General features: G+C 37.0%; 1 protein-coding gene across 4 annotated transcripts in view; it reads left to right on the forward strand.

The window, feature by feature from the left end:
- The window catches only part of LOC309966451 (platelet glycoprotein 4), a 148,700-nt gene that overhangs the window by 108,857 nt on the left and 14,377 nt on the right, over positions 1-25,466 (forward strand). For 2 of the 4 annotated variants that reach the window (XM_082846511.1, XM_082846510.1), the window contains exons 2-6: positions 7,845-7,933; positions 8,418-8,626; positions 19,333-19,493; positions 23,606-23,753; positions 24,519-24,698. In XM_082846511.1, coding sequence (XP_082702637.1) covers positions 8,507-8,626; positions 19,333-19,493; positions 23,606-23,753; positions 24,519-24,698 — 609 coding nt within the window. In that variant the 5' untranslated portion in view covers positions 7,845-7,933; positions 8,418-8,506. Of the gene's footprint in view, positions 1-7,835; positions 7,934-8,417; positions 8,627-8,742; positions 8,892-19,332; positions 19,494-23,605; positions 23,754-24,518; positions 24,699-25,466 lie in introns of those variants that run through there. The other 2 variants (XM_082846509.1, XM_082846512.1) reach the window with 2 other exon arrangements.

The raw sequence follows: 25,466 nt of genomic DNA on the forward strand, positions 1-25,466 counted from the left end.
TCTCCAGGAACCAGCTTTTACTTTTATAGTTCTTTGCTGTCATTTCTTCATTTCTTATTCATTTACTTCTGATCTGATCGTTATGATTTCTTTCCTTCTGCTAACTTTGGGGTTTTTTTGTTCTTCTTTCTCTAATTGCCTCCAGGTGGAAGGTTAGGTTGTTTATTCGAGATGTTTCCTGTTTCTTAAGGTAGGATTTTATTGCTATAAACTTCCCTCTTAGAACTGCTTTTGCTGCATCCCATAGGTTTTGGGTGGTCGTGTCTCCATTGTCATTTGTTTCTAGGTACTTTTTGATTTCCTCTTTGATTTCTTCAGTGATCTCTTGGTTATTAAGTAGTCTATAGTTTAGCCTCCATGTGTTTGTATTTTTTACAGATCTTTTCCTGTAATTGATATCTAGTCTCATAGCGTTGTGGTCGGAAAAGATACTTGATACAATTTCAATTTTCTTAAATTTACCAGGGCTTGATTTGTGACCCACGATATGATCTATCCTGGAGAATGTTCCATGAGCACCTGAGAAAAATGTGTATTCTGTTGTTTTTGGATGGAATGTCCTATAAATATCAATTAAGTCCATCTTCTTTAATGTATCATTTAAAGCTTGTGTTTCCTTATTTATTTTCATTTTGGATGATCTGTCCATTGGTGAAAGTGGGGTGTTAAAGTCCCCTACTAGGAATGTGTTACTGTCGATTTCCCCTTTTATGGTTGTTAGTATTTGCTTTATGTATTGAGGTGCTCCTATGTTGGGTGAATAAATATTTACTATTGTTATATTTTCTTCTTGGATCGATCCCTTGATCATATGTAGTGTCCTTCTTTGTCTCTTGTAATAGTCTATATTTTAAAGTCTATTGTGTCTGATACGAGAATTGCTACTCTAGCTTTCTTTTGGTTTCCATTTGCATGGAATATCTTTTTCCATCCCCTCACTTTCAGTCTGTATGTGTCCCTAGGTCTGAAGTGGGTCTCTTGTAGACAGCCTATATATGTGTCTTGTTTTTGTATCCATTCAGCCAATCTGTGTCATTTGGTGGGAGCATTTAGTCCATTTACATTTAAGGTAATTATCGATATGTATGTTCCTATTCCCATTTTCTTAATTGTTTTGGGTTCGTTATTGTAGGTCTTTTCCTTCTCTTGTGTTTTTTGCCTAGAGAAGTTCCTTTAGCATTTGTTGTAAAGCTGGTTTGGTGGTGCTGAACTCTCTCAGCTTTAGCTTGTCTGTAAAGGTTTTAATTTCTCCATCAAATCTGAATGAGATCCTTGCTGGGTAGAGTAATCTTGGTTGCAGCTTTTTCTCCTTCATCACTTTAAATATGTCCTGCCAGTCCCTTCTGGCTTGCAGAGTTTCTGCTGAAAGATCAGATGTTAACCTTATGGGGATTCCCTTGTGTGTTATTTGTTGTTTTTCCCTTGCTGCTTTTAATATCTTTTCTTTATGTTTAATTTTTGACAGTTTGATTAATACGTGTCTTGCCATGTTTCTCCTTGGATTTATCCTGTATGGGACTCTCTGTGCTTCCTGGACTTGATTAACTATTTCCTTTCCCATATTAGGTACGTTTTCAACTATAATCTCTTCAAATATTTTCTCAGTCCCTTTCTTTTTCTCTTCTTCTTCTGGGACCCCTATACTTCGAATGTTGGTGCATTTAATGTTGTCCCAGAGGTCTCTGAGACTGTCCTCAGTTCTTTTCATTCTTTTTTCTTTATTCTGATCTGCAGTAGTTATTTCCACTGTTCATTCTTCCAGGTCACCTATCCGTTCTTCTGCCTCAGTTATTCTGCTATTGATCTCATCTAGAGTATTTTTAATTTCATTTTTTGTGTTGTTCATCGTTGCTTGTTTCCTCTTTAGTTCTTCTAGTTCCTTGCTAAATGTTTCTTGCATTTTCTCTATTCTATTTCCAAGATTTTGGATCATCTTTACTATCATTATTCTGAATTATTTTCCAGGTAGACTGCCTATTTCCTCTTCATTTGTTAGGTCTGGTGGGTTTTTGTCTTGCTCCTTCATCTGCTGTGTGTTTTTCTGTCTTCTCATTTTGCTTCTCTTACTGTGTTTGGGGTCTCCTTTTCGCAGGCTGCAGGTTCGTAGTTCCCATTGTTTTTGGTGTCTGTCCCCAGTGGCTAAAGTTGGTTCAGTGGGTTGTGTAGGCTTCCTGGTGGAGGGGACTAGTGCCTGTGTTCTGGTGGATGAGGCTGGATCTTGTCTTTCTGGTGGGCAGGTCCACGTCTGGTGGTGTGTTTTGGGGGTGTCTGTGGCCTTATTATGATTTTAGGCAGCCTCTCTGCTAATGGGTGGGGTTGTATTCCTGTTTTGCTAGTTGTTTGGAATAGGGTTTCCAGCACTGTAGCTTGCTGGTCATTAAGTGTAGCTGGGTGTTGGTGTTGAGATGGAGATCTCTGGGAAATTTTCGCCGTTTGATATTATGTGGAGCTGGGGGGTCTCTTGTGGACCAGTGTCCTGAAGTTGGCTCTCCCACCTCAGAGGCACAGCACTGACTCCTGGCTGCAGCACCAAGAACCTTTCATCCACATGGCTCAGAATAAAAGGGAGAAAAAATAGAAAGAAAGAAAAAGAAAGAAAGAAGAGAAAATAAAATAATGTAAGATAAAATAAAATAAAGTTATAAAAATAAAAAATAATTATTAAGAAAAAAAAATTTTTTTAAGTTAAAAAAGAGGGACGGACAGAACGCTAGGACAAAAGGTGAAAGCAATGCTGTACAGACAAAATCTCACACAGAAGCATACACACACATACACACTCACAAAAAGAGGAAAAGGGGAAAAAATCATAAATCTTGCTCTCAAAGTCCACCTCCTCAATTTGGGATGATTGGTTGTCTATTCATGTATTCCACAGATGCAGGGTACGTCAAGTTGATTGTGGAGATTTAATCCGCTGCTCCTGAGGCTGCTGGGAGAGATTTCCCTTTCTCTTCTTTGTTCTCACAGCTCCCGGGGCTCAGCTTTGGATCTGGACCCGCCTCTGCATGTAGGTTGCCGGAGGGCGTGTGTTCTTCGCTCAGACAGGACGGGGTTAAAGGAGCCGCTGATTCGGGGGCTCTGGCTCACTCAGGCCAGGGGGGAGGGAGGTGCACGGAGTGCGGGGCGGGCCTGTGGTGGCAGAGGCCGGTGTGACGTTGCACCAGCCTGAGGCGCGCCGTGCGTTCTCCCGGGGAAGTTGTCCCTGGATCCCGGGACCCTGGCAGTGGCGGGCTGCACAGGCTCCCCGGAAGGGGGGTGTGGATAGTGACCTGTGCTCGCACACAGGCTTCTTGGTGGCGGCAGCAGCAGCCTTAGCGTCTCATGCCCGTCTCTGGCGTCCGGGTTTTTAGCCGCGGCTCGCGCCCGTCTCTGGAGCTCCTTTAAGCAGCGCTCTTAATCCCCTCTCCTCGCGCACCAGGAAACAAAGAGGGAAGGAAAAGTCTCTTGCCTCTTCTCTTCGGCAGCTCCAGACCTTTTCCCGGACTCCCTCCCGGCTAGCCGTGGTGCACTAACCCCCTGCAGGCTGTGTTCACACCGCCAGTCCTCTCCTCAATGTCTTATTATGAAGAAGAAATAACAGTAAAGAATAAAACTTAATCTAATATTAGCAAGTAAAATAAAGTTTATTATGTAAGAAGCTGTACTACTGAGAAAACCATGTGTGCAAAACACAAATTTTATGTGCTCTAAATGGCTACATGTGAGAGGAGAGTGGGGAATAACTACACTTTTTTTATGAAGCTCTTGAATAGAATGTCCTGAATAACCTGAACTTTTATGTATTCAATTCATGTCCTACTTAATTTGTTAGTCCCTCCTTTGCTTCAGGTGAATAAAACTACAGTTGACCCTTGAACAGAACAGGTTTGAACTTTGTGGGTCCACTATGACACAGAATTTTTTCAGTAGATACTACAGTACTACCTGATCCACAATGTGTAGTTGGTTGGATCCGCAGATGCAGAACTACAGATGAGGGCTGACTGTATAGTTATATGTGGATTTTCCACTGCCCGCAGGGTCCATAACTCCTCTGTGTTGTTCAAGGGTCAACTTGTATTTGTAATTTTGTAGTATGAAGCATAAGGTTAAAGTATAATTATAATAGCAATACTTAACTTATGGTGACAGGGCACTGAAGCATAATAAATGAAAGCAAGTAAGTAGTTCCCCCATATTCACGGGTGTGGAGGATACCTTCTAAGACCCTCATTGGGTGCCTGAACCCAGAGATAGCACCAAACCCTAAGTAGTCCCCCTGTAGCCAAGATTTTGCTTTCTACAGGTTCAGTTACCTTCACCTGACCACTTCTGACCATGGGTAAGTGAAACTGTGGAAAGCAAAGCCATTGATAAAGGAGGACTACACTACACATGTGAAATATCTTGCCTATTCTTAGGGAAAAAAAAAAGGAAACTTACATCAAGGTAACAAAAGTATGTCGGCCAATAGAAAATGTGAAAAATTAGATAAACTCAGTCTTTTTCTGTTGAAAATATCAGTACACATATGCAGGAATGTTAGAGTAACTCTTGTATCTTTGCTTATGCATCATCCAGACAGTGTCAGACTAGGAACTGTCTTAACCATGCAATTCAACCCAAAAAATTATTGACACTTTTGTTTTCTGATGAACTTGACTCAACAGCAGTGGGCTGTGTATACTATCTCACTTCAGTTTTAAATTCAAAGCAGACAGAGCCTAGGCAGTACCCAGGTCTGCCCATGACTTCACATCTCTGGGCTCAGGGTCCTTGGAAGTCATAATAATGAGTTTTCAGGTTTAGAGAGGCATTGAATAACCTGTTGCCCCCTGGGTCATCCAGTGGACTTTCTTGGGACTCTTTGCCCCTTGCAGAAACTCTTTCCTGTAGTCCGTGGGGCTGCTGGAATAAAGGAGAATGATTCTGGGAAAGGTCAGGTAGATTCTTAACTAGGTGATGGCATAGATCTGGAAAGGGGCAAATAATACACACCTCTATCCATCTCAGAAACCATAGAATTGTAATGTTTAACTCATTTTATATTCCATCTGTCAGAATTGCAAATAACATTAATATTGAATAATTTTTAGCGGTGTTTATATAGAAAATACAATATCTTTCGGAAAGAGATGATTTTATCTTTGAGTTATATTTTTTAATAGATTCATGATGTTATAGAAACAGAACTAGAATTTGACCCTCGGGATTTCGTGTCCCAATTTTTTAACGAATTGCAGTCCATTTGTTTCTACAGAGATTCTCCTCAAGTTTCCTAAACATGGGATAGGATAATGTTAGTTGGGAGTGGGGAGACCAAGTTAGGAATCAGGGTCTTGGGGTTCCCACCACTGCTGCCACTGCTGTAATCAAAGTCACTCTGCCTGGTCTTCCATGTAAGAATTTGAGTGAAGAACCAGTCCAGCTGCCTAAATTAAAAACTGGGGATCTCATCTTAGCATCTTATTTTACACATGAGGAAACTGAGGAATAGAGCTATTAAGTGACTTGCCCAAGGTCAGCTGGCAAGAGAGTAGCCCATCACGCTTCAGTTTATTCTCCAGTCTCTCAGTTACAGCAGGCTCGATCCCTGTATTTTGATGACTACCTTAAGTATAACTTGCAGATTTTGAACTGGGGAATGGTCTATGAAATAGGCATTCAGTAAAATATTACTTGATAAGCTCCCCTGAATATGATCACTTGTATACAGTACAGAACACCTGGGTGACATTCTCTACTCAGCAATTACAATGATCGTTTAAAAGATGATGTTTCAGGGCTTCCCTGGTGGCGCAGTGGTTGAGAGTCTGCCTGCCGATGCAGGGAACACGGGTTCGTGCCCCGGCCCGGGAAGATCCCACATGCCGCGGAGCGGCTGGGTCTGTGAGCCATGGCCGCTGAGCCTGCGCATCTGGAGCCTGTGCTCCGCGGCGGGAGAGGCCACAACAGTGAGAGGCCCGCGTACTGCAAAAATAAAAAAACAGAAAAAAACAAAAACAAAAAGGATGATGCTTCACAAAAATTTTAAGGTGCTATACAATTATGCTTTGCAAAGGAGATTCTACTTGTGAATATCTAGTCATTATTATCAGGTTTAAATAATTTGTTCCATTGCATTATGACAATCCTGGCCAAAGCCATAGGAGGTAGCGTATATTCTTCCCCCTCCACCCCCAAGCAATTAATAAAAAGCCGACTCTACTTGCTCAGGGACACATAAAATTCCGCAGGAAAAATAAATCACTTGTTTAGGCTTGTGTGTTTTGTTTACATTGGAAAAAAACATGTGACACTCATGACTATTCAAGCTTCTTAGCCATGAGGACCTCAGTGTGAATCAGTTTGCTCATCCTGATTTACAGTGGAAGTATCCTAGCTATAAGGCATTGGTAAAGGGAAATCCTAAAGGGTGAAAAATAAATAAATTGCCATGAAAAAATTTTATAACATCTTTTTCCATTTTGGGGAAAAGTCTTATTTTCTTAACATTAGTCTTAACACTATTTTCTTAGCTATGCAATTAATATTTTAAAAAAACTAAATGTTTCCTCAAGTGGAAAGAACTACTAATAAAATCATCAGAGTGGTACTTCAACCACAACAAAGCTATGGAGGGAAAATCTGAGACCATAACAAAATATAATTATTATTCTTCTTACAAGGTTGAGAAAAATATTGCGTGTGCCTCTTTTTTGTCTGTAGCCTCCATTCTGTTGGCATTTTTGTTTTCCTTGGCCAGGGGCATTTTGAAGTAGGGAATATTTGTTTATAAGCTACAAAGCACATTCTGTTTATTGATGTCAGGTCAACCCCATTATAAAAAATGCGATTGCAACCAAAATAGCTCAAATGAGTATGTTTTCAATATTTGAATAATAAAGTCTTATTAACTTTGTTACAATAGGATCTACTTATTCCACTAAGAGTTTTCTTCCAAAGATAAGACTGACTAAGTGAAATACATATTGACACAATCTAGTTGCTTTTAACAGAACTGGCATGAGTCAGTTGCCCATGACAAAATGAACAATATTGCCCTTGAATATGTTAAAAAATATATATGTGAGACCAGCAAGAAAGCAATGACTATCACAGAAACTAGACATCCTCTACATATTTTCTTTAAAGTCTTTTCACCTTTAGACTACCTAAAAATCAGTTATTAAAAAAAGAAATTGACTAAATTTTGTTTCTTTTTATGGCTGAGTAATATTCCATTGTATATATGTGCCACATCTTCTTTATCCATTCATCTGTCGATGGACATACATATGGAATCTAAGAAAAAAAAAAAAGGTCATGAAGAACCTAGGGGCAAGACGGGAATAAAGACACAGACCTACTAGAGCATGGACTTCCTTGAGGATATGGGGAGGGGGAGGGGGAGGTTGTGACGAGGTGAGAGAGTGGCATGGACATATATACACTACCAAGCGTAAAGTGGATAGCTAGTGGGAAGCAGCCGCATAGCACAGGGAGATCAGCTCGGTGCTTTGTGACCACCTAGAGGGGTGGGATAGGGAGGGTGGGAGGGAGGAAGATGCAGGAGGGAAGAGATATGGGAACGTGTATATGTATAACTGATTCACTTTGTTATAAAGCAGAAACTAACACACCACTGTAAAGCAATTATGTTCCAATAAAGATGTTAAAAAAAAAAGAAGTACTCTTCTTTAAAATATTTCAATGTTTTCAACACCGTGTATAAGAAAGAATGCAGGCATGAACTCAATATTGATGAAAGTGGAATTTTCTTTTAATAATGACTATAATTTTGATGTTATTAGGGAGTAGTCTAGTGCTAATTTTCTGGCAATGTATTTTCCCAATTTACTCATGCTTTTTTGTTTTAACAGATAGCTGACAATTGATTACAAGAATTGATTCCTCTGAGACTCATCAGATCATTTCCTGTAAAATCCGTATCTCTCTATTTGTGAAAAAGGTAAAGAAAACATCTGTCACCAAACTTGCTTAGCATTTAGATGTGATAGACATCAGTCCACCCACATTCAGTTTGCAGGAGAACTCCAGTTAGGGTGCAGATGGTTGTGTTGGGGTGGAGAAGCCAGATAGACGGTGAAGATGCCCGTAAGTGTCCCAGGCTGATGCAAGGTAAGCAGAGGGCGAGAGTACAGTAAGCATTTTCTCCTTAGATAAGATTTCAGAATGTTAATCATCCATAGAAAGAAAATTTTAAAGAGGAGAAGTTTGAAGAACTGCTCTATGTGACATTATTTATTACTTCTACCACTGGTAGGTAGGTCAAATCAAGAAAGGACAAGACCTAGAAAGTTTTATTTTTTTTTAAAAAAAGCATCTGTTTATAACTGGCAGAATGATCAATTTCAGTTGCGTGTTTTCCTTGTACTTTGATCTTTTTGTATGATACTTAATGCTTCTGTTTTATGATCTCCTTCTAATGATAGAACCAGACCTCTTGGAAACCACGTACATCAGACCTGGGAGTTTGAAGGAAGCAGGTGCTGAACCTTAGTTTTTTCCCAGAACAAGAAAAATGGGCTGCGATCGAAACTGTGGGCTCATCGCTGGTGCTGTCATTGGTGCAGCCCTGGCTGTGTTTGGAGGTATTCTAATGCCAGTTGGAGACATGCTTATTGAGAAGACAATTAAAAAGGTACAAGTAATTTCAAGAATATTTCTTGCTGTCCTGATTCGTTCTATCTTCCATCCCTTTTTGGCTTAGGGTGGCTGTTTGATATTTCATTGTAACTGGCAATAATGTGTCTCCAACACAAACATGATTGTGAACTACTGAAACTACATGATAGAGAAGTGGTCACAGTATGATGTATATTCTACCATTCATATTCTGTATGAATGCACTGTCATCTTAGGTCTAAATATTTAATTTCTGATAAAAAACTATTATAGGTATGCAGGTAAGTAGAAATACTTACATTTAATTATGTCAATAGAGTATGCTGATAAGCTTTTGAATGAGAAATGAGTGTTATTTTGTGAGGGTACATTTATAAAATAGGTGCAGTTTGATTAATGTTGAGAAAAGTAAAATCATATTTAATATATATATAACTTAAACAAAATTGTGTTTAATATTGATGTAGGAATATTTGGTAAAACTGGTAAAAATTATTTCTGTTTGGTGAACTGCTCTATATGATATGTGTAATAATATATGATTGTCTTATGAACATTTCTTATTGATGAAGTTTGATAATTGACTTTTAGAAGATACTTCCAGAAATGTAATTTAGAACATATCCTAGTATATATGTAACAAGTTGACTATAGTTTTAACAAAACTAAAAATAAAAGTGACTAAAATATATTTAGTCACCTATGTGTTAAGTCACTAAAAATAAAGTGACTTAATATGTAGGCTTTGTACAACAAACTAGAATTTATCTCCCACCCTAGTTCCTTCTAATTCAGTTTCATACTCACCAACTTTAATTGATAAAGAGAAGGAAGACTAGAATAAAGGAAAGTAGATCTGCCGAAGTCCTAAATCAGGGATGGCAAATTCAAATGGCTTCAGGGGTTTGGAGACAAGGTTTAAAAAAAAACAAACAAAAAAAAAAATGGGGAACTACCAAGAACAAGGTAAAAACAAGACAAGGACTATTGTGAATTTAAAAGTGTGTGCTCTGCCCAAAGGCATGTATGTTCATTTTTAAAATACAATGCTACACTGCTTTTACACAAAGAGAAGATGGAGACAGTGAAGCAAAACCATGAAAAAGTGTGTGGAGCTAGTTGATGAGCAGTTAGCATGCAACATATGTGGATATTTTGTTGGTTCCTCTGATTGTGTAAAAAAAAATCTGTTGTACATATGTTTGGAAGTATATACCCTTTTTGTAAAATCTTACAAGGTGAAGCAGGTTAGGCTTTTTTTTTTACCATTGATGAAAAATGAAGTACATATGTGAAAGAAAAAAAAAAGATGAAATTTTGATATTCTTATTAAAAGGTTTGGGGCTTCCCTGGTGGCGCAGTGGTTGAGAGTCCGCCTGCCAATGCAGGGGACACGGGTTCGTGCCCCAGTCCGGGAAGATCCCACATGCCGCGGAGCGGCTGGGCCCGTGAGCCATGGCCGCTGAGCCTGCGCGTCCGGAGCCCGTGCTCCACAACGGGAGAGGCCACAACAGTGAGAGGCCCGTGTACTGCAAAAAAAAAAAAAAAAAAAAAAAGTTTGATTCTTTTGGTTTGTTTTTTTTGTTTTTTTTATTATTTCAATGCTATAGACAAAATGAGTTTGTGTATAAATACACTGAAAATCTAAGAAAACTGAAAAACAAATATAAAGTGAAATGGAGCTATGAGGGCAGTCTTGCTGACAAAATTTCTTTCATTCATTGTATATTAGGTATCCTGTATTTGTGGCAACTTACACAAAGTTATGTGATGCATCATATCATGTATAGTGAGGCTGAATAGAAGCCTAGTTCATTGTATGAACATGGAAAGTAAACACTGAAAGATTAATTTCCAAATTATTCTCTCGAATATCTCAAATTCAATTGTTCTCTATTCCTTTACCTCTTAATCAAAATTATAAAGTATTCTTTCATTCACTAAAAATAAATAAATAAATAAATACAGTGCTAGCCAAATAAAACATATCTGAATGCTGGCCTCAGCTCTCAGCCTGATTCAGATGTCAGCGGTCTAGACGTTAGTAAGCACAGTGCACATGGAGAACAACAAGGACTGAATCTGAAAATGGGCTAGACTACCAACTCATACTGAAGTTTCTGTTCCTGCTAAGACCTTGATCTGTCTCATCCATTCATCCATGTTTAACATCTTACTCTTACTAGGAGTATAAACATATACAATTATATTTCACTAAAGCACTGACCTAATTGACAAATAAATATGAAGATTTAATTTCAAATCTAGTTACCCAGGACAAGAAGTTACTATTTTCCAGTGTTTTTTTGGTTTAGCTAAAATGCTTAGTCTTTAAATTTAAAAACTTTTCTCACTGTACCATTATAGCTCTTGTCTTAGTATAACAGATTTTTAAAAAATAGGACATTTTTAGGTACAGTTTCTATACTTGCATGCTATATTTGCTTAATAACAGTATAGTCATTTCTATCCTTTCTCTTGCTAACAGACTGCAAAAATTTCAACCTCATGCATTTAACTGAAAATATACATTAAATTCCATCTCCTTCCTTGGAATTTCCAGTTTTCTTGATATTATTATTATTATATTTTATATATTTATTTATTTTTGGCTGTATTGGGTCTTTGTTGCTGCACGTGGGCTTTCTCTAGCTGTGGTGAGCAGCGGCTACGCTTCGTTGCGGTGCACGGGCTTCTCATTGCGGTGGCTTCTCTTGTTGTGGAGCACAGGCTCTAGGCGCGCGGGCTTTGGTAGTTGTGGCCCGCGGGCTCTAGAGCGCAGGCTCAGTAGTTGTGGCGCACGGGTTTAGTTGCTCTGCGGCACGTGGGATCTTCCCAGACCAGAGCTCGAACCCATGTCCCCTACATGGGCAGGTGGATTCTTAACCACTGTGCCACCAGGGAAGCCCTATTTTTAATACAGTTCAATAGAGACAGACAGGTGATGGTGAGGTGGGGAGAATCTAATAGTGCGAGAGGGAACTGCCATTGTTCAACACCCTTTCTGCTCTATAAACTTGCTTCTCTTCTGTATATTCTGGGGCGAGAGAACAGGATCAGTTCTAACACAGAGACTATAACTTATTTTGTGGAAAAATCTTCAGAATAGAAAAGTGACAATAATCTTCCAGTGCACAGCATTTTAGACTAAGACTTTTTTGATACATAATTGATCATCTGTAACTGAATAGTGGTCATCTGTTCTTTCTTATTATTCAACAATATTATTCATTTAGACCCTGTTAGATGGCATGAGGGGTGCCAGCATCTATTTTAATTGTTTACTGTTTATCTCTAAGTTCACAATGGCTAATCCTGAGGAAATAAGTGTTTTGAGTCATCAAAAATTGGCTTTTATATAGATGCTAAGAGAGAATAAAATAAATATTTATCTCAAGAAATATAAGTTTTAACTGGGGAAAGCATATTGTAAAAACTACAGAGACCTGTGAAACTCTATAATTGAATTCTAAAGCATATACTGTAGAAAATAAATATTATTTAGAAAGAGAACTTTCTCAGAGTATTCAATAACTTCAGGAAGAAGGTGAGATTTGAATTGGATTTTGAAGTACAAAATTTTGAAAGTCCAAAGAAGGCTCCAATAAAAGTGTCAAAGGACTGTTTAATACTATGGGAAAAGTTGTGGAAATGCAAGTAAATGTTGTGACGAGGGAAGGAGGAATATTAAAAAATGTGCCAAAAATATAGGATTAACAGGAGAGACAATTAGAAAAATAATAACATGGGGTAAGATTTAGGAAGCTTTGAACATCAGTTAGAAGACTAATTAATGAAATGATAGGCAATAGTAGATAAAAGGTTTATGTTTTCTGGTAGGTGTTAGATATAACAAAATCTGCATTCAGAGATTGATATCAAATATACTATATACTAATATGCTATATACCATACATACTAATATACCATACTATATACTAATAAAGCATTTATTTAGTCCTACTAAGAGCTGCATATATACTAATTCATTTAATCTTCAGAAATATCTATGAGGAGGTACTACTATTTTACCCATTTTACAGTCACAAGACCCTAAATCAACTTGCCAACTCACCTAGCCAAAAGGAGGACGAGTTAGTTTCCATACCTAGGCAATCTAAAGGGAGAGACTAGATGATTTACACAGTTTTGTACTCTATAATTCTACAATAGAATGTACTGGAAAGTGAGGAGACCAAAAACAGGAAGCGCTATGTAGGACATGACCACTTTCAAGGAGAATTTAAGACTCCCTTTAGAAAGATCTTTGCACAGTCTGCACATAACAAAAGGCACTCTGGTTTAGTGTGGTGGAGTACCTAGAACTGATGGGTGATGGGATGCAATGGGATAGAGGGACTAAACAGGGAGAGAGAGGAGTAAAAAGAACAAACTGCAAGATGTCCAGTTGTTATTGATAGAACTGTATACCTTAGGAGAATAAAAACAGACATTTTATAAGCGATTTGATATGAACATCAGTGTATATTTCAGAGGTCAGAGCGCAAGAGATTTGATCATTATTATAGAGAATACAGATAAAACTAAACAGTAGATTTGCTTAAGGAGAATTTGAATATAGAGACAAAAGGGCAGAGAAATTACTATAGGATATGTGCATTCTGAGGTAGGTAGGAAGACAAAAACAGAAAAGGGTAAAATTATTTTATATGGAGCAATGAAAACAATAGAGTGCATTTTTTGGGAAGTTAATAGGAAGCCAGTTTTCAGGGAAAGAATAAAATGATCTCAGGTAGATGAAAATTAAGGAAATAATGGTTAGAACATCGTCAGTAATGACTTTGAAAGTATAATTTCACTAGGGCAGGGTAACAAAGCAGGGATAAAATAAATAAATAGAGTGTTTTCCCTTCTTGTTTTTGAAATGAGGGTTATCTGCAATCTTTGATTTACATTGTAACCCAGCTCAATATCCACAGACTAAGACATCATCAGAATACCTTCAATGGTTAGGGGCTGTGGGTACATTTAAGACTAAGCCTGAGTTTGCTCTCAGATGTTCATATATCCATGATGATCTTGCCCATTTGAATCACGTAAAGATGCTGGGACTTTTTCTTTATTTAAATAAAACTGTTTCTTTTTTATTTAGTTTAAAAAATTATTATTATTATTAATTTTTTTTTTTTTTTTTGCGGTACACGGGCCTCTCACCGCTGTGGCCTCTCCCATTGCGGAGCACAGGCTCTGGACCCGCAGGCTCAGCGGCCATGGCTCACGGGCCCAGCCGCTCCGCGGCATGTGGGATCTTCCCAGACCGGGGCACGAACCCGTGTCCCCCGCATTGGCAGGCGGACTCTCAACCACTGCGCCACCAGGGAAGCCCTAAAAAATTATTTTTTAAATGAGATTGGCATATGTATTTGTTCGGCATGCAATATAAGTCAAATCTTTGAATTATGTGTAATCCCAGAGAGCCAAGTATCTTACCACTGACTCAGAGCACTTAGGTTAATTCTGTTATTTTACAAATATATACAAGTTTTACTACTGGTCAGTTTTGTCTGCAATTGAAACTCATTGCAGATTACTTGCTGTATTTAACGGACTAGTAGCAACTTGGCAAAGTTATTACCTGTATACAAGCACCATAAAGAAAAAGAAGTGCTTAATTTAAAAAGATCAGAAAATCATATCCTGTTGTTACCTAAGTTTTAAATATAGAATTGGGACTCTATGATGCCTTCCAGTTCTAAAAGATGGCACCGGACACCAGCCTTTGAAATGGCCTAAACTAGTCCATACATTTTACTTCATGTGTATATGTGTGTGTGTGTATATGTATATATATATGTATTTCTTTACTCGTTATTACCAAGGGATATTTTTTAGGGACTTTGTGCTTTTTATGCATTATAACTGGAAACTTTTTTTACCAGTATTTTAGACTTTGATTCCTAATAGATTTGTGTGGGCCCAGCAGGTTTATGCACTCTTGCTAGACACACTAAAAGTCAATGGCATGAGCTGCCATGAATGTGGAAAGTAGAAATTACCAGAGGACTTCAGAAAAAGGTCAAAGTTCTGCCACCATTTACAAAGATTAACTTATCACTTGACACTGTTAATGTTACTTGATATATGTTTGGTGAATATTATATAACAGGCAATTTAAAATAATTTTAATTTAATTTCCCTATGATATTAACTGTAGAACACCAAGAAGGAAATTAAAGATACCTTTATTTCCAATTAAAAACTAATGTTCAATTATACCATCATTCAATTATACCATCATTTCCTTCCCTCATTCTTGAAAAGAATGATCCTTCAGTAGCCAAAAAATGCTTCCAGATAAAATAAATTGAAATAACAATTATTTATGTTCATTAAAACGACTAGAATTTCAAATCAACAGTACATATTTAATAGTAAAATTAATTTATATTTATATTAATTTCATAATATATGCTTAGAGCATTTCCAGATATGATAAAATAGTTTTTACGTTATTATAGTATCTAAAAAGCTAAAAAAAAGTGCCAGAAGTATAGGTTGTTAAAAATGGTAGCATTTGTTTTAAATTTAATGATAATATATGAGAACATGAAATAATCTAAAACAAATTATAAATTTAAAGAGCAGAATAACATGGTTTAAACACATATATTTGCATATTAGCTCCAATAATAAAATCACTTTAAAATGTTTTAAGAAAAAGCAGATCAGCATGTGTAATTTTCTTCCTCTAGCCCAACTTAATATCAACATAGTTTACTTTTCATGCCAAATACAAAATCTCCCATTTTAGGTTCTTCCATAAACTCTTGACAGCTGATTTCTGAGTTTCAGAAACACATTAAGTCTGATCCATTTCACCAAATATTATTCTGTGGTTTAACTGTTGACTTGATAACCTGAGACTAAAACCACTTTTTGACTCTCAACACAACTGGTACTAATATTCTAATTCATTCTCTCTCTCAGCACGCACACACACACATATGCATCATGTACACACATAGGAGAATATTTTTTGAAACGGGAAGACTGCTTGTAACTGGTCCTAATCAGAACGAATTGTAATAGTGAGTGGAGAGGATAAAGACTCTTTTCAGTATGTTTCTGCTTTCTAGGGAAGTTTTGATTTCACTGGATGGAGAATAAATAGAAGAGTGATTAAATAGAAGAAGTAGTGTCACAGGATTTTACATGAGTTCTTGCCAGATGACTGGTTTAGACAGGAATCCTATGAATGAAGTAGTTAAAGCAATCTGGAAAGTAAGTGAGATGAGAGTTCTCCCTCTAAGGGGTGGAGAATATTTGTATAATAATAATAGTCAATGTTTACTGAATGTGCTAACACTGTTCTGAGTGCTCACATTTATTCATTCTTACAATAACCTATGAGGATAAATATTTAATTACACCATCTTCCACTTATTTTGACTTTCAAAAATACTAATTTCATATAGTTCAATCTAATGTTATTATTAGTATCCCTATTTTACAGATAAGGAAACTGAGGTACAAAGAAATTAAATAACCTGCCCAGGTTTAACTGGTTAGCATGTGACCAAACTAGGAATCAAACTCATAGCATCTATTTCATTGTTAACCACTTCACTCTAGGCTTTGAGTGAAGAAGCCAATATACTTGGTCAGGCTGGGAGTAGGCTAAGGAAATCTACTCATAGATTAAAATCTCTTGGACTTCCCCAGTGGTCCAGTGGTTAGGACTCCGCGCGCTTCCACTGCAGGGGGCGCAGGTTTGATTCCGGGTCAGGGAACTGGGAATCTACGTGACGTGGCCAAAAAAAAAAAAAAAAGATCTGCTATATACGATTCCGTCTCTTGGTACTCTGTAAGAGCCCTGAGAAATGGGACAATATATTTTCTACATATGTATTCTATATACTTCAGGCATAGGAAGATATCAAGGACATTTTAATAGTTACACTAAAGTTGATGAGTACTATTTTCCCGTAACAGCAATAATCAAGTGACCAGGTGACTACATAGAGGGCATTACAGTCCCATATATCTACCTTTAAATTAATGTAGCAAAATAGAAGTTTCAAGGTAAGTGGCTTTAAACCCAGCTGGAGACCCTGTCATGTGGCAGTCATCAGGCTGGTATCCACTCATTACTAGGACTGGATAGTCTGAACACTTAAAGTCAGGGACAGATACTGATGTACATATTAGCCAAGTGAGAGGATGTTAAATTATATTACTTTTTCTGTACACATAATTATCACCTTTGTACTTCAAATTTAGTAAAAGATCTGCAAAATGGGGTAGAGAGTCCAAAGTCAACTTAAAATCAAGGCCTCCTAAATTCACAAAGAACATAAAAACTTTTGCTCCTTTTACAGGAACTTATGATATATTTAGCCTTGGTAGTCAAAGAGGCCTCTACAATTTTTTAGTACATTTGATAATGTTAGGATCAGAAGAAGTTCATTCCTATTGTGACTGCTTCAATATTTTTCTCTGTGTCTCTGAACAAACCATGGTGTTACGGAAACCACACAAGATTGGAGTGAAACGCCAGATTCTCCACTATCTACTACTAAATTGTCATACAACATTGAATCAGACATCTGCTTCTCTAGGACCCACTTCTATTTCTAAAAACTGGATGGGGTTAGATGACCCTAATTCTAAAGCTAGTAATTCAATGCATTCATTTCAACTCTTTGTGTTTCAATTTTCCCATTAAAAAAAATCTCTAGGTCAACAAATAAGACACAGTAATTCATGGCGTTAGAAGAAAGGCATGATACAGTTACAGTGTCTTTTGATATGAAATGCACAAGCATCAGAGTTAGGGAGTTTTCTGTCCTGCCAAGTACATTACTGAGTTCCTTTCATTAAGAACTGAAATAAAATATGTGCCTTGAGAGGTACATGATAAACAACTGATACTATATATATTAGTCCTTAACATTCTATAGGGTGAAAGTAATTATGTGTATGTGTGTATGTTCGTGTGTGTTTTCCCCTCCTAAAGTCTCTTGAAATGGGTAAATTAACATAGCTTTCAGCTTCCGTATAGATTTCAGCTTCAAAAGCCCCATCATTTAGGGTAAACACCTTTACATTTAAAAGAATAGCATTAATACTTTATCTGTACACAATTTTGTCTTAATTTTGAGCTTGCTATGGAAATAGACTTTTTAGGAGCAAATAAAAAGATTTTCAAGGACAATTGCTTGTAAAAAGTAAGAAGATCTAACATCGCTTTAGCAGCTCCAATTGCATTGCAACAGCAATGATTGCAACAGCACAGGGTTTTGTAAAGGCATTTTAGCTGATGTCCTGTTCTTCTCTAAGGAATTCCCTTATTCTCTTCACTAAGTAATAAGTAAAGTTTCCTGAAGATATGAAACTTAACTTGACTTCTACCAACTAAGTGCAGAGGTGACAGGAACAAAAAATAGTAAATCACGGTGTAAAAGAGGACCAGCCTAAGGGTCAGAGACTAGGCTCCTCGTCATGATTCTACTTCTAGGTATTTGCCTCAGTTACCCTTGAGCCAGACACCTGGTTTCTCAGAGCCTCAGCATGCTCTCCTAGAAAATGTGCTAATGTCCAATGTCCTTTCCTGATCCATCATTCTATGAAAGCAGGTGAAGGAAACAAACAGGTCAGACTGTCCCTGTAATCATGGGTCTTGTTAGGCTCATTTTGTGTGAAATACTTTCCTTCCTCTTCCTCTGGCAGCAAGGTAAGTTGGAACCTGACACCTGGGCATTCCTCCCAAGGTGCTTACTTGGAAACACTGCCTGCTACAAAGTCACCTTTGTCTGCATTAGCTACTAGAGCTTCATAGGCTTCCTGCCCAGAGAGTGAAAGCCTTGGGAGGAATCCAGGAGAGCATCTATGATAATTCCCTCGTTTTACAGATACTGAAATTGACCCAAGGGGTTTGGTGACTTTCTACTCAGTCCCAACTCCTGAAGCACAAGAGAGATTTCTAATGTAGGGTTTTCTGATTCTGTCATTGGTATTTTTCCTATCTGTCTATCTTTATTACAAGGATCATCAAAGATTTTCAATGGATTTCACAAAAGGATAACATGAAAACTTACTTATTTCATCCTTTTTTTAAAAAAAGTATTAACCTAATAATAATGAATTAAACTTGTAATTTTTGGAAACATGTACTAGTAGGTTTCTGCAAATGTACTGAGAGTTGGGAAAGCCTCATTTAGCAGGGTTTTGAAGGGGAGAAGTCAAATTTGTGTTTTTCTTAATTTAAAAGATATTAAGTGATGTTCCCCTGAAGTATCCAACTTTTGAAGAAAGTGAAAAAGCTTCCAATACCACTAGAATTTTCTCTCAGTTTTTCTGTTTTGCCTCTTCAATCCATCTCACTGAGGGCAGAAGAGAAGTTAATATTCAACCTGATAATAAATTTTTGGAAAAGCTTTAAATTAGCTTAATAAATTGTGTTATAAACTGTTGCAATGTTGCCATAAGGTCACTCTAAAGCTTGCTAATGGTTGGCCTTACAATCAACAGACATGGTCTGCAATATTAGACACTGATTCTCTTTGTAAAAGGTTGACGAAAAGAGATTGCTATCAACTGTGTTGAAAACATTTCTGCCGCAACCTGTGGCAGGTTGCAGAGGTTCTCACAAAAAAGATACTTGAGCTTGGTTCTTTCACTAACTCATTAATGGTTTTAAACTCCCACAAGTGCCCATATTTACTACAAAGAAATAACCCAAACTTGTTTTCTTTTTCGTAGGAAACTGTCCTTGAAGAAGGTACAATTGCTTTTAAAAATTGGGTTAAAACAGGCACAACAGTTTACAGACAGTTTTGGATCTTTGATGTGCAGAATCCAGAGGAGGTGGCAGTTAACAGCAGCAAAATTAAAGTTAAGCAAAGAGGTCCTTACACGTACAGGTGAGCGAGTCCCCATAAAAAGTGGCACTCTTTCCTTGACCATATGTGTTTCTGAAAAAGCTTCCACTTGACAACTGCCATTGTATTGAAATGTACTTATTATTTTCTTGCCATTGACATACATTGAAATATTCTGTTTCTGCCTATATAAAACCCTAATCTAAGGATTTAATGATGATAAGAAATATATATTTTATTATGAATTTACCAGCACCAATTAACTGCCCTACATTTAGGAAGTTACAGGAGTTTTACACTTGTGGCATATATTTTCAACAAGTCTAAAATATGCATGCTAAATAAAAAAACCATCTATCACAATTTTAAAACCAGAGCACTTTGAAATCCTAAAATTGAAAGTGTAGGTTATATGAGTGGTTCTCCAAGGGTGGCTCCTGAACCAGCCACATCAGCATCTCCTGGGAACTAAGTAGAAATGTGAATTCTCAGGCCCCACCTTAGACCAAATGAATCAGAGACTCTTGGTTTAGACCCCAGTAATGAGTTTTACAAGTACTCTGGGGGATTGCAATACACACTCAATTCTGAGAACCGCAGCATTAAACTGTTTCTACCTAACTACAATACCTGCTAAGGACTTCTATTCAAACTAATTTCCAGGTCATGTGGGTGTTTGTATTTATTCAGTAGCTTCATTCTTATGTTTTCTTCAGTACTGAGACTGAATAAGCTATACCTTTATCTACATGCCTTAACATACTTTGGAATAGAATCATAGCCTATTGGAAGTAGGGGGAAATAATTAGCCAGAACTTTTCATTTTGTAAATTTAAAAACAAACTGATACCAGGGTAAGTGAAGTGATTTGTCCATGTTCACACAAACCTAGGAACAGGTAACTCTTAGATATTTGTGTACATTTTCTCCTATGTAAGTTATAGACTATGTGTATTTTCTAACTATCAAAGTAGGAAAAGGGGAGATTGAGGTGCTAAAAACACTAACCCTATCCAGGTATTAGGAATATATTTATGGTGCCCATATGTGAACATAACTAATCCTGCTGTATCATTTGTTATACACATGAGCGGTTTTTCCTCAAGAATAATACAACTACTCATATGCCATGATCAAGTATTATTACAAAATTTCGTATTTGTAATGATTTCTTCTAATTCATAGTTTTACTTTCTTATCTGTTTCAGATAGTCTATGATTATATAATTTCTTTCCTTTCCGTGCATTAATATATTTCTAGATTGACAGCTCACACGCAAATATAATGAAATAACAGTAGTTGGGAGGGTGATGCCTGCTGCCGCAGCACATGATACGTAAGCTGCCAAGAGCCTTGGTACCTATTCTGTCCTAATAATTATCCCCACGTCTCCTGTCTCCCGGCACAGGTCTGTGACTATTCACAGCTCTGTCAAAGAAGACATGGTTTTCATTGTTACAAAAAAAAAAAAAACCCAGAAAACAAAACAAAACAAAACAACACCTCACCTTGGAATTTATTTTTATTTTTTCATGGTCTTATAGTTCTTATGTTGTTATGAAAAGCCTGTATGAATACCTTTGCCCAAAAACTGTTGTTAGCTGTGATGTGTACCTATAAAATGTAGAATTCACATATGACCTAGTAAGAATCTATGCATAACTGATTAAAAATCATACCCTGAGAGAACCGAATACATGTGATAAAAGAGAATACTTAGAATTTGGGAACTCATCACAGTTTTAAATTTTTTGTTTGTTTGGAGGGGTTATGTTTTTACTTTTAAAGATATTAATTGGGGTGTGGAAAACATAAACATAATATTGAATCCTGCCTTAGTCCTGCTCTGATAGTTGACAGTTACTACATATTTTATTCTTAGAGGCTTAAATCTTGCTCTTGAAGGGATGAAAGGGGGTGGGTTAGATATAATTGATTTACCTGGAGAAGAGAAGTTGGATTTGCAGCTAAAGTACATAAACAATAAACTCCTATTTATATAACAATGTTAAACGAATTTGTGATTAACTACAAGTCATCTTGTCTCATGATGTCAAAAAACGGTCCTTAGTGTCTGCTTGGATGCCTTAAATGATGGGAAAATGACGTTTACCTTTCCGAAAAAGTTAATAGTTTGAGAGTCTTCCATGTGTTGAGGTGATCCTGCCTCCCCATCAATTACACCCTGAACTCAGTTGAAATTCTAAGTGGAGGAGGATGTCTCTCCTCAAACCACAGGCTTATTTGGCTTTCGGCTGCTAAAGTGAGCTTGATGAAACTTTGACAAGATGTGACATGGGTCAAAGCATAAAATTGCCTGGATAGAGATCTGAATTATATATGTTCCAACCTACACCGTCTCTATGAAGACCTGGTAACTCCTTCAGAATATTCTCAGATCCAATCTTTTTTTTTTTTTTTAATTACTTTGTTTTGGCAGGAGTACATAGCAAAATCTGAGGCAAATTCCTCCCTTTGGCCTTATTAACCAACAGTTTCTGAAACCTGTATACATTCTAATTTTTAAACAAAAACTTCAGTGATTCATGTTCTCTTTTTAAAAGTACGTTCTAAACACAGGCCTCAGTTTAAAGGATTTTTCTGTTAGTCAGTGCCATCTACTGGTACAATATAAGTACAACTAAGTAAACTAGAATTTGGGTCACAATTATTTTTCTATTTCAATTATTTTATATATATATATATACGTATATATATATATAATCCTGAAAATTAAAGTATTTTAATTTTAAAAGTTAATATGTAATCTAATTTTAATATACAGTTACCTAATAGAAAAGAGTAATTGACTAGTAATAGACTCTCCAGGGAGATGTTCCAGATTTTTATATTCTTTGCATGTCTACAGTGCTCCAAGAAGAATAAATAATAAAGCTTGATGAAATTACATTAGAAATAAAATCTATTTCAATTTTTTGTGAATTCTCTTTTTAAAGAATGTGAACAATAAATTTATTCATTCAAAAATATTTACAAAGAACTTACCATGTACCAGACACTGCTTGGGGATACAAAACACACATACTACCTATGTTATAGCAATTTACATTTTTATTATACCTGATTGAAATCAGGTCAGGTGTTTTTGGTTTATTTTATTTTTTCCATTTCAGTCCCATGCTTTTTCAGTCTTTAGTTAGATAACAACAGATAACTATTAGAACCTCACATAATAGACATTCAGATATATGATAGAGCAATGAATAATGTCTACCTTATTGCATCTCAGTAAATATCTTATACTTGCAAAAGATTTTTTTCCATATATAACCCTTCACCACATTCCTAAAAAGTAGTTGGTACTTTGCCTAGAGATTTTAGAGCCAGGAGCTTAGAACTCGTAAGTATACAATATATGGGGCAGAGATGGAGGGGAATGGTCTCTAAAGTGGAAATTATATTCCATTAGTTATTTTAATTCTGATTAAAATACCAGAAATTATGAAAACGCCAGTACTGGAAAGGCTGTGTACTTTGAACATTCTTTCTAATGTACGGAAATGTGCTTTTACTGTTCCTTTCCTTCAGCCTCTCTGCTGTCTCCTCCCGACCCTCAGGATAAAAAGCTAAATATCTGAGTACAGGACACAACCCTTTTATGTTTGAGATCTTGTTTATTTTAGTGGCTTTATTTCCACCACTCTCCTTACTCTAACTCTGTAAACCAACCATAGTGAAAAGTTTGCGTATCTAAAATTACACCATGTTCTTACTCCTTAATGTTCTACATGCTATTTTCTACCCTATTTTACCTAACTAAACTTCTCCTTGCCATTCAGACCACTTGTGTGGAATTGTATCTTGTCCATTATCCCCCCATAACCATCCCAAGCCTGGGTTTGTACCTGTTCTGTGTTTTCCCACAGACTCTGTGTAAACTCCTATAATAACGCGTACTCCTTCTCCCCTGCTCTGCACCTCTAAGACACCTCCCCACCCACCCCTCCCCACCTTCTCTGATTTGCTAGAAACTCAGCATTTGCTTATATATCATTTTAACCCACCTGTTTAGCCTAATTTCTGACATAGTGTGTGCACTCAAAAATTATTTGTTGCATGAATGAACGGCATTTGAGACTTAATGTTCACTTGCAACAATTATTTTGAATTTTATTTACTTTTATTTTTTCAGAGTTCGTTATCTAGCCAAGGAAAATATAACCCATGACTCTGAGACCCACACGGTCTCTTTCCTACAGCCCAACGGTGCCATCTTTGAACCCTCACTATCAGTTGGAACCGAGAATGACACTTTCACTGTTCTCAATCTGGCTGTAGCAGTGAGTAGACAAACAGCGAAATTACTGGTTTTGACATACTCTAGAATCCTCTGTAATTAATCTCATGATTAGAACTACTATTAGATATCATTTATTTTGTTATTTTTATGAAAATGTGTTCTTACGGCATTATTTTGAATTACACTCATTTGGAAAGATAACAAGATTATAGAATAATCAACTGAATTAGAAAACTATTTAAAGTGTATTATTTAGGACTTCCCTGGTGGCGCAGTAGTTAATAATCCACCTGCTAATGCAGGGGACACGGGTTCGAGTCCTGGTCAGAGAAGATCCCACATGCTACGGAGCAACTAAGCCTGTATGCCACAACTACTGAGCCCGTGAGCCACAACTACTGAAGCCCATGCGCCTAGAGCCCGTACTCCACAACAAGAGAAGCCACCACAATGAGAAGCCCGCACACAGCAAAGAAGACTAGCCCCCGCTCTCTGCAACTAGAGAAAGCCCACGTGCGGCAAAAAAGACCCAACACAGCCAAAAATAAATAAATAAATAAAATTTTATTTCTTAAAAAGTAGGATTTAACTTTGACACTCTTCTTCCTGTGGCTCACACTGAGGCAGAGAAATGTAATCATTCAGAGATGAAGAAAAAATACACTTTTAGTCTTGGCGAGATTTGGCAGTCATTTTAAAGATACAGTTGAAAACTTTTATCAAGCTTAATTCTAGTATTTTCCATTTATTTGTTTAAAATCTGATACTACAATTGGTGTCTTAAACGGTGATTTTTTTTTTGCAGGCTGCACCCCACCTCTACCCAAACGTATTTATTCAAGGAGTACTCAATTCACTTATCAAAAAGTCAAAATCTTCTATGTTTCAAAAGAGAACTTTGAAAGAACTATTGTGGGGCTATAAGGATCCATTCTTGAGTTTGGTTCCATACCCTATTCCCACTACAGTTGGTGTGTTTTATCCTGTGAGTACGAAGTATGAATGTTGATACTGTTAGACTTTAATTGGATAAATATACTGGCACTGACAATTCATAATTTTATCATTTAGTGTGTTAACCCTATTTCTGATATGGGAATAAATGTTCTAAGTTTTTAAAAAGTCTCTACCTACATGGATTTAGTTTTCCTAGTTGGGAGAATTTACTTATCTGAATTTAGCACATTTAATCAAGTTTCCACTCTTAGATAAATATACAATTGTCAAAAATAAGGTTATAAGCTGGTAAGACTTTGAGCATTGTTTTTGGTTTTGATTTCCTGTCTGATAAATCAAGTTTAGGGGCTTCCCTGGTGGTGCAGTAGGTTGAGAGTCCGCCTGCTGATGCAGGGGACACAGGTTCATGCCCCGGTCCGGGAAGATCCCACATGCCGCAGAGCGGCTAGGCCCGTGAGCCATGGCCACTGAGCCTGCGTGTCCGGAGCCTGTGCTCCGCAACGGGAGAGGCCACAACAGTGAGGCCCGCGTACCGAAAAAAAAAAAATCAAGTTTAATACCATATTTTTATTTTTGTTAATTGTATTCATCATATCATTCTTCCTTCTCTAGACCTGTTACAGATTTATTTCAATGTAAATTTAAAAGTCACCAGAAATTGCACAGCAGATTGATAAGTCAGCAATGTCATATTTTCACAGAATTAGTTGATAAGAACTTCTAGGAATCTACAAATGTCATGAAATGGCAGTTTGGAGATAAAGAAAAATGTGAACTTGGTTATGTACTTAGTTAT

Source organism: Leucopleurus acutus (genome assembly GCF_964270905.1).
Source record: "Leucopleurus acutus genome assembly, chromosome: 9".
NCBI classification, from domain to species: domain Eukaryota; kingdom Metazoa; phylum Chordata; class Mammalia; order Artiodactyla; family Delphinidae; genus Leucopleurus; species Leucopleurus acutus.